The sequence below is a fragment of the Triticum aestivum genome, chromosome 7B, assembly GCF_018294505.1.
Source record: "Triticum aestivum cultivar Chinese Spring chromosome 7B, IWGSC CS RefSeq v2.1, whole genome shotgun sequence".
Classification (NCBI taxonomy): domain Eukaryota; kingdom Viridiplantae; phylum Streptophyta; class Magnoliopsida; order Poales; family Poaceae; genus Triticum; species Triticum aestivum.
Genome location: NC_057813.1, coordinates 139,537,075 through 139,547,366, shown reverse-complemented (window position 1 = coordinate 139,547,366; position 10,292 = coordinate 139,537,075). Strand labels below are relative to the sequence as shown.

Genomic DNA, 10,292 nt, shown 5'->3' with positions numbered 1-10,292 from the left:
CGAAGTGGATACAGTAAGCCACAACGACAAGTTTTTTTTCGTAATTAAGCATGACTTATATATGCTTCATTTGCTTCAACTTATTATTTTAAATTTTCACTATTCTACTAGCGTATCCCCTGCCAATGCAAGAATTTTTGTCTTGGATAAGATAGGTTTCAGTCGTAATAAAACTATGGAGGTAAAGAGAGTTTACTTGAAGACCGAGCATGGTTATACCTTCAACGTCAAATTATACAATCAAGAAACCTACACCCATTTTGAATGCAAAACTCGGCAAGCACTATGCAAGGCTTATGCATTTGATCCTGATATGGTTATCACCTTTGATATTCGTCCCAAAGATGATATTGAAGGTAATAGAGACATTTGGGTCGATGTGCAGATGCCTCCAGTTCTACCATTATGTGAGTTTCTCATGCCATATTTATGTTCGATGTTGTTTTTTCAAAAATAGTTGACAACTAATTTCCATTGACAGCTTATTTCCATTCAAGCAAACATGTCCAGCGCTTGGTAGACAAGACTGTCGACTGTCCCGGGGCTGAATTAAACTGCGAGGAGATAAGTCAATATGTTTCATGGCTTGAGGATCTTGATGCTTTCAAGAGAAATTATTTTCCTAGACTTGCAAATCTTAGTACTCAAAACGTGCGACCAATAGTGTTCGTATTGAAACGGTCACATGTATTTAGGAAAGATGGTAAGATTTTTACTATTTGTCCTTAGTGCATCTTTTGCATACATTATTTTTTAAGCTAAACTTCATGTTGCTAAGTATGATACTATACGATGTTCTCTTCAACAGGGACTCCCGATGATAGTTGTGCCTCAGTGGATCTCGACTAACGGTCGCATGTCAATTGTTAGCTTACAGCCAAGATATCCTACATTGCACACGAGTGCATTCAGGATTTCTAAAACCGAGGAACACTTAATAGTGAAAGACTGGAGCAAAATTGTGAACGATCGCAGAGAAGTACTAGGAGTCAACAAGCAGAAGCGCAACCCATGATTAGGAGACAGGTTCATCTGCATGCTCCAATATGATGAATCAGGAGAGCTACACATGTTCTATGCCATTTTACCTGAGAGAGAGCAGCAAGAGTGATTAGCATGCTCTTAGCACTTGTTCTCTCATGTCCGTGTTCTTCGTCCTGAACTTAATCTCAAAGAGTGATCATGTTGAACTCAATGATATCTTTCCTTCTGGTACAAAGTGAATGTTTCTTGTTTAAGCTAGTATTGGTGGTGATTAGATAGCGGTAATGACTATGATGATTAAATAGTGGTAATGACGACTATAATGATTTTTAGCTAGCTAGTATACCGTTAACTTGTTGGTGATGATATATATGATGCAATAGTTTTTATATTAATATGATGATGATAAGTTATATTATATCATTTATGAAAGAAACCGCAGATTAGTTTCAACTGGATGGATCCTAGCTAGCTAAGTGATCAAAGTATATATGCCATATCCATATATATTACTTGATCACATAAGTGAGCAAGTAATATATATGGATATGGCATATATACTTTGATCACTTAGCTAGGATCCATGCATGCATCCAGTTGAAACTAATCTATGGTACTTTCATCTAATGATTTAACAACTCATTATAATGTAAAAACAATCTCTAAATTAAATTGAAAACACAAAACTAAAGGAAAAATAAAAAATAAAACCAAAACTCCCCGAACATTTAGTATCGGTTGGTGTTACCAACCGGTACTATAGGTCTCCCCGCACCCGGCCCTGGCTCGTGCCACGTGGTTGCACTTTAGTGGCGGTTTGTGAGGAACCGGTACTAAAGGGGGGGGGCTTTAGTCCCCACCCTTTAGTCCCGGTTGCACAACCGGCACTAAAAGCCCTTACGAATCGATGCTATAGCCCGGTTCTGCACTAGTGGATCAAGCCATTTGTTATTGTCATTAATACCTCTGATGTTCCAATTGAGAATATTCCAGTTTCTATTCATGGTCAGATAATGGCATGTCTGTAACTGTTATTGTTCTTCTGAAGAAACCAGATAAATAAAACCAGGCAAGCAATATATAACAAACAAGAGTCCAGCACAATAGAGCAGCAGACCACAACTTTTCCACAGTACATGAGGCAGACTCATCACAGAGGTAGATAGTAAAGCAACTGTCATAGGGCATCATATCAGAGTTCAGGCTCATTACAAAAGTATTGTCTCTCACAAGTACCACTGATAAAAGTTCACAAAAGTGCAACAAAGTTCCAGAGCTAAGACTTATTAATTCTGACATAATGAACTTCAGAAAGCTAGCTAAGGCTTGAAAGCAGCCTTCTTGGATGGTCCTTTGGCAGTAGCCTAGGTCTCCTTGTTCTTCTTGGGCTGGTGCAACATCTCCTTAGAGCAGTCCTTTGCGTCAGCCTTGCAAAAGGAAACAGCAAGATTCTTTACAATCTTTGTAGTAATAGCAGGAGGATCAGAAGAACAAGAGAAACAGTTTTTGTCTGGGCATGATTTCCTCCTGAATCCACTGTTTAAAGTTTGCAATCTGAAGCTCCTTCTTACCTCAGTTTCAACCATAGGAGCTTTATATTTCCTCTTCCTGTGAGCATGAGCAAGAGAGGTGCTGGCAATTGGTAGAGGGGGAGTGCTGCTTCTGTGCAGTGCCTGAGGTGTCAAATTAACATTAGAAGAAACTTCTTGTTCCTCAACTGAATTCTTATAGCAAATAATCTGAACACTTTGACGCTTTTCAGGTATTACAAAAGGCAGAGTTTGATTACTTGCAGAACCTTCAATGATATAATTCCATAATTGGGAAGCAAGTAAAGATTTGGCCCAGTCAAAATTGTCAGCAGTCAAAAGAGCAAAAGTGATGAATTTGCACCATCCAGCAGGTACGTAAGTAACTTTATCTATTGGGGCCCCGGGAGCAAAATGTGCCTTCCAAAGCTCCAGCCCTTCCTTGGAGAGAAACTCCTCATCCTGGTCTGAAGATGCAGTTGCTTGTAACTGGATATCCTTGCCAGCAAAGCTTGCATTGATAATAGGAAAAGGGAAGCCAGGAGGGGCCTCCAAACTGTTACCTGCTGATGAACTGGAGATTTCTGTATTTTGGTTATCTGCCTCTAGATGGCCTGCATTTTGATGTGTTGGTGAGGCATGTGATCTCTGAGAAAGAATAGTTGGGCCTTCTGCATTGGCCAGAGAATTTGTAGAATCAGAGCTGGACTCCTTGTCAGGCAGCTGGGCAGGAGCAGCAAGATCATCTATCTTTGAAGCAATAATAGACAACCCTTCTGCAACCATATCTGCAACTGCAACTTCTGGTACCATTGTTGCAATGAGGGGATCAGCAGTGGGAGCACCTACTTCTTCTGCAACATTGATAGGGGCATTAGCAACAAAATCTACTGGCAGTACTTCAGTAATGTGTTGCAGAAGTGGTTCTGGCACTGGAATTTCCCTTTGGGGCTGAGGAGGAGATTCAGCAACCAAGTTGTCATTCTCAGCAGCAAGCAAAGGATCTTCAGGAATTATGAAATACTCTAGGGGCAGCTGTTCGATGGGCTGATTAAGATCAAAAGCAGCATGTGCAGGTAGGACTGATAGGATTTCAGGCAGAACCAGGGGTGCCAAAAGCTCATCCAGATCTGGCATGCCTGGTGCTCCAATAACAGACTCACAGAGCTAACATTTGCACTTGGCAATCCCAAGGATAAAGTGAGACCACTGTGCTCATCTTCTGACTGCTCAACATCCATTTCAAGAGGTCCCATCAAGTCATTTAATTCTAGAAATACTCCAGCTTGAATTTCCACGTCCACCAGCTGATGTTGTTGTGGCATTGCCCAGTGACCCCAGCCTTCATCTTCCTCATCTTGTGCTGGAGCTTCATCAATAACTGGCAGATTCTGTTGCTCAGGCTGCAATAGGTGAAAAGCAACAGGCCCAACCATAAGATTGTTCTGGTTGGGATGGTGGAATTGCTCTGGTGGCCTTGGGTGGGGGTTGCCATCTTCAGGAACTGGATCTTCATCAGGAGGTGGCACTCCAATAGGGTTGTCATCCACAATCACAACAGGGCAGGTCCATGACTGACCACTAAAATTCTTGGCACCAGAAACAACTAGACTAGCCGGGACATCCTTGAGGGCATCAACCTTCACTTTCAGGGCAACAACTTCATCACTGATTTGAATCTGTCCCAGACCATAAGCTGCCCGAAACTTGCAGAAGCATTAGACAACTCATCAAAACTTCTCAAATCAGCAGGGAAGCCAAACACCATGAACCAAACATCTCGATTCAAGTTAAAGTTCTTCTAGTTCAGACCCTTGTTGTGCCTTTGAAAGATGATGTGAGTGTCATCATAGGCATGCGGTCCTCTATTAACTAAAAAATCCCTATCAGCCGCACTGCGAACGCTCACATAAGCTTGCCCAAAAGGACACTTTGTCACGTCAGAGACACCAATGCGCTTGGACTGCAGAAACTCTAGGAGGATCTCATGGACATTGATAAACTTACTTCTCCTTGGGGCATGGGGATGATTGTTGCAATGGCGAGGTCTTCGTTGGCTGGCACAAGATTGCCATGGAGCACATGGTGGCGCGCAGGCCGCCCTTCCACTTCAATTGCATGGAAACCTTCCGGGAGGAACGGCGCAGGGTCAAAGGGGAACGAAGCCATCGCAGGCGACCGGAGAGCAGCCGCTTCAGCCGAAACCCTCAAAGAGAGAGCTGGTTGTTGCAGAGGAGGAGGAGAGTGGTGGGAATGCGAGTCGGCAGCGGCGATAATGGATTGATTTGACTGAACAGGGGAAATGATGCCCTCTCTGATAGATGGGTCTAAATGTGGCGATTGACGGAAGTCTCGGTCACTAGCCAAAAGTGGCAGCTGCGGAAGGGGAGGTTGAATGTGAGGCGTCGGCTCGGAAATCGCGCCTCCAAACCTGCAGTTATCCTTGATATGACCCAGGCAGTGGCACCCTCTGCAACGGATTTTATTTTTGCAACTGGGCCAAAGATGACCCACACCAAGACAACGAATACAGAAGAGGTTGTTGGGCTCCCTAGCAGTCTGGTCCAGCCTAGAATTTTGAATCCCCGTGGATCCCGCCCTCCCGAGAGCCACATTATTGGGTGCAGTTAAGACCGGGTTTAACGATGCTGTTGATTGAGTTAGGCGTTCAGAAACTGACAGGGGACGAGGAGCGTTGGATCTGACCGGCGATCTGGCCGGAGATCTGGCTGGAGATCGAACAATGGAGTTGTGATCATGAAAGAACCTTCGAGTTTGAACAGCCTCAGCATAAGATCTACGATCACCAGAACAGTTTACCACTGTCCATTCTTGATCAAGTTCTTGCTGATACAGCCTGAACTCTCTGTGGAAGTCAGGTCCACCATTGCCCCAAAGGAAAAAAACCAGATTGAAAAGATCATTGACACAATTCCCCCCTTTGATGATAGCAAAACCCACACCCTTGGATGAAACACTGAGCTTGAAGGACCAATTTTGTAGGCATGAAACTTTGAAACGAGAAGCATGACCCCCCAAGCAAGATTGAAGCATGAGACTGACCGAATCAACATTGATACAAAGTTTAGATCGGATCACCTGTGCCACCAGGAAGAATTCCTTGAGCTTACCACCTTCGAAATGATTGACTGGCACACGAAATTGCTTCCAGATGAAGGCTTCGAAGGCTAAGCCTTGCTCGAACCTGAGATCGAGAGAGCCATCTCGGAGAGGCAGATCGAACGGTGGCTGCCGGCGGCCGGAGTGACGGCCGGCAGGAATTGTGGCCGCCGCGGCCGGAGTGGCCAGCGGCGCAGGAGGGGCTAGGCTTTCTCAGCTCCAAACCCATGTTTGACGCTTTAGTATCTTATTAATGCAATTATTCTTTCAGTAGAAGGGATTATTTCTGTTGTTAACAAGTTTGAATTTGGTCTTCAGTAGGTAGTGAGTGTGCGCCTCTATGTTTAATCGGTGTTTCTGAAAAAACATGAAGATGCTAGATTATGGCAGCAAATTAGTGAACTAGTCAATATAATCGAAATGTTAGACAAAACTTCATTGAACTTTGACAAGTACTCCATCTCGTCACTTTAACAAATATGTTTACTTTAACAGAAGGCAGCGCTGGATCAACGCTTACACGTGTGGTGGTGGCTTTGAACCACATTGTTAGTGCCGGAGATAGTTGGGAGCAAGCAGCAGATCCCAGCCATCTCGTCACTGTCACGTAGGATGTTTCATGCTTGATAAGCCGTCTGCTGGGATGCGAGGTTCAGTTCTACGGTAGATTTGAGGATTGGTTGGCACGAGGAGTGGGTGGCATGGCTAAGCTGCCTTTCTTGCCTGGCGTTACTAGCGACGCGAGCTCCGACAGGGACCTTGTTTTTGCTCCTGGCACCGTCGACACGAAGATATAATTGAAAATGTTAGCCTTTTCTTGTCGCTGCCTCGCGTCTCATCTATTTTGTCTGGCTGCAACTCTGATGAGCTATAAGTCCGCCCTGGTTTATATAACAGATCGACCACCATGATTCCATGAACTAGCTGAAAGTGTGCATATTCAATCCGGCTGACCGAAGGTACAAATAATTTTGACCCTCGATCATCAGTCAATTTCCTAACGAGCTGCTCCATGAAAAATCATCAGTCAATTTCCTAGCTAGCTGCTCCATGGATATCCAATGGTGGCAGGACAAGTAATGAACTGGTGTAAAACAATACACAAATGTCGCATTCTGTAAAAAAAAAATCAGGTAATATCGTGTTGCTTTCGGAATAGCATAGTGCGAGACTGACGGTTAATAAGCACCATCCTTTCAGCAAGTATTCTATCAAGTTTTGTTTTGCGATGATTGTCTACTATTAAGTTCTTTAAAAATTTCTTAAGATCGTGGTCACTTTTCTAAGCCTTTGGATCAACATTCAACCATTACGTCCCCACCTTTGTTCCATTTTTCACCGTTTACTAAAACTTGTAGTTATGTGTTGCTAAAATTGAATGCTTAGTTCCCGCAAAAATAAAATAAAATTGAACGCTATAGAGATCATTTAAGTGAATGGGGATGATGAATATTTCAGCCAACTGAGAAATAGCAAAACAGAAATACAATTGCGTGAGGGGTATGAACTAAACAGTTGACCTATAACTAGCTCAGCTTCAGATTGACATAGTTACGTATTTCAACTTGTACCACTAAATTATCTTATGGGTGTGTTTACATCTTCACCGACAGTGTTTCCCTATATTTTTACTAAAAATATACCTGTTTTTTATATATTAATCTAGTGGGCACATACAATATAAAAATAGAAAAATAAATAAATAAAAGACGTCAAGATTTATATATACAAGAAATATTTGTGCAAGTTTAGGCTTAATGTATAGCAACTCCAATTGGGGAAAATATCTGGTGCAGCGGAGCTTGTGGTGCTACCGGTGCACCAAACTCACATTGTGCTTTTAAAATGTTCAAACAATTCTGAAAAAAAAATTAGCGCACTCACATAACATCAATGTAGGTTGTCACAAAATTTCAAGCCAAAATTCGGAACATAAGTCAAAAAACAAAATTGACAAATTCAACACCGAATAGTACATAACATAACTTGAGCTTTAGATTATCGCATTGATGTCAAATTTGTCATTTTTGTATCTCAAAAAATATTTTATTTTTTGATACAAAATTTTGTGACATCATACATTGATGTTGCGTTAACATGCTAGATTTTTTTTTCAGTTTTAAAAAAATATACTATAGCATCCGGTGCACCGGTAACACCACAAGTGCAGGTGCACCAGATACATTCCCGCTCCAATTGCATGTTCTCAAAGTAGAAATGTTCTACAACTTCCAAGATGGTTGCGGTGAATAAGGTTCCTCTAGATCTCCCTCCAATGTAGCACCTCTCTTTGGGTCTTTGAGATTCGACCAGGCATTTTTGTATCTTGGTGGTGACCTTGACATAGTGGCGGGGGCACGCTCCATCCTCATTGGTGGAGGTGGGTGTCATCTTCTTCATGTCTGGTTCTTCTCCTTGTCATGTTCTTCCGGACAATGATCCAATCTTTAGGTTGTGACCACCGACGTCTTTTGGCACAACTACATGACTTTTTGGCCGCAAATTCAAAATCTTGCTGGCTTTAGCTATGTAGAGTTTCAGTCCTGGCACCGAACAAGGCTCACAGTGTGGTTTGTAGGGAGAAGATGGCATTTGCTTCACAAAGGACCCTACTTGTGATTTTTCTTTTTCTGGGGGGTTGCCTTCTAAGGGTTGGACATTTTCTATCGGCTTAATATTAAGAAGATGACATTGCAGAAATACACACCTTTTGGGCCGAGATACCACAAAACCACAACTCTAGAGGATTTTAACATAAAATCACAATTATAGGACTAGTAACAACAACACACAAAAATGTTCTTAGTAGTCAGTTAAGGAGAATTATGACATGTGGGTCCCATGTTAACGGACTCTAGCGGTTGCTTGGCTTGAGAGGCTGGCTTAGGTTGAGTAGACCTCAGCTAGCTTATAAAAGTAAAATATTAAAAATATCTCAAAATCTCAAGGTGGGCTAAATTATTCTAAAATTTTCACAAAATGGACAATTTTTTGGCCAAAGTAGTCTAAATTCGGCCAATTGTTTTTAAAAGAAGTTTTCAAAAGGATCTGAAAAACTAAAGTAATTCACAACATCTTAAATGATCAATATGGAAAAATTTCAGTGGCCCATCCATTTTAAAATTTGGACAACTTTTTCTAAGATTCGGTCAAATTATCTTCAAAAACTCAAAGTTCTCAAAAAATCTTAAAAATTACAGTATTTCTAAACATCTTAAATGATCAATGTAAGAAATTTCAGCCAATTTAGCCCAGCCACTTAAAATTTCTCCACTACTTTGTGTCTATGACTACCGGGTCCGGTCATTTGATTTGTGTTCAACTGGTTGATTTGTGTTGTCTGTTACTGATTAGTCCTAGTGTTGTGGTTTTGTGTTAGCTCAACCCCAAAGTTGTGCATTTGTGCAATTTCCTCTATTAAGAAATTCTCAATATAGTTAAAGAATAAAAAACCATTATTTTAGTTGTTCCGGTCGTTCTCTACCTTGAACCTATCAGCCATTCAGCAACTGGCACCTCTTATCCAGTACCTTGCTTAATTAGCTGCTTACATAGTTACATCCCAAGTGATGATCTGGTGATAAAGTTGTCTGTTCCTCCTTGTTTTCTCCTACAACTTCAGCATAATATGCCCCATCTCCATATCCAAAGCCGGAGAACGGAAGTAACAAGACCCATACATGCATGGTCGAAAACTCTCAAAGACGCATGAAAGCGTATACTAGCTCGCACGAGCTGTTATGCTAGCGCCTCTATAGTCAGCAGTCACCTGCAACTAGCTAGGATGGTCACTGCTTCCACTGCGCTCTCCGTCGCCGCCCTGGTGGCCGGCGTGACGCTGATGCTCATCGTCCACGTCCTCGTGATCTTCTGGGCTCTGCGGCGGGGCGCCGCCCAGGCCTCCAGCGCCGACCTGGAGCGTGCCGTGGACGACGCCTGCGGAGGCAAAGGCAAGGGCCTGTCGGCCGAGGAGCTCGAAGCGCTGCCGTGCCACGACTTCAAAGCTGCCGTCGGAGGCGGCGGGGACTGCGCCGTGTGCCTGGAAGCGTTCGAGTCCGGCGACCGGTGCAGGCGGCTCCCGAGGTGCGAGCACAGCTTCCACGCGCCGTGCGTCGACTCGTGGCTGAAGAAGAGCCAGTGCTGCCCCGTGTGCCGCGCCGACGTGGTTGACCGGCCCAAGGCCGAGGCGGAGGTGGCTGGAGAGGGAGAGGTGCCGGCTCTGACGGTGGAGATGGCGGAGAGGACAAACCCCGCCGCGCTGGAGGTCGTCGTCGAAAGGCTGCAACGGTATAGCTGGGGCCCTCATGCTGTGACCGTGTTACACTAAGATTAATTCGTGTTGTTTGTGCGAGCAGTAATTAAGCTCTTTCGCATTTTGCAGTGTGTATAGTCAATCCTTTCGAATGAAACATTTGTATTTGATCAACGAGGCACGATTTTGTAAACATATCTTGCTTCGACATCCTTCAAATTGTAGTACCACATATTTGAAGTCCATTTATTACAGATGGCACTAATTGGCTGCACCTACCTATCAGTAAGAGCTTCACTATTAGGGATTTGGGCCTTCGTGTCATAACTTTGTCTTCTTCCTAGGTGTGTTTTTTCACTACCCCGCGTTGCACCGAGGGTGACTCGGGCGAATCCTACACACTGCCG

General features: G+C 43.4%; 1 protein-coding gene across 1 annotated transcript; it reads left to right on the top strand.

Annotated features, from left to right (window-relative positions):
* The first annotated feature begins 9,321 nt into the window (after positions 1-9,321).
* LOC123156082 (E3 ubiquitin-protein ligase ATL23-like) lies at positions 9,322-9,966 on the top strand. Its single transcript, XM_044574244.1, has one exon. It carries the CDS (start codon positions 9,418-9,420, stop codon positions 9,958-9,960), a length of 543 nt encoding a protein of 180 aa, XP_044430179.1. The 5' UTR covers positions 9,322-9,417; the 3' UTR covers positions 9,961-9,966.
* Positions 9,967-10,292: the final 326 nt, after the last annotated feature.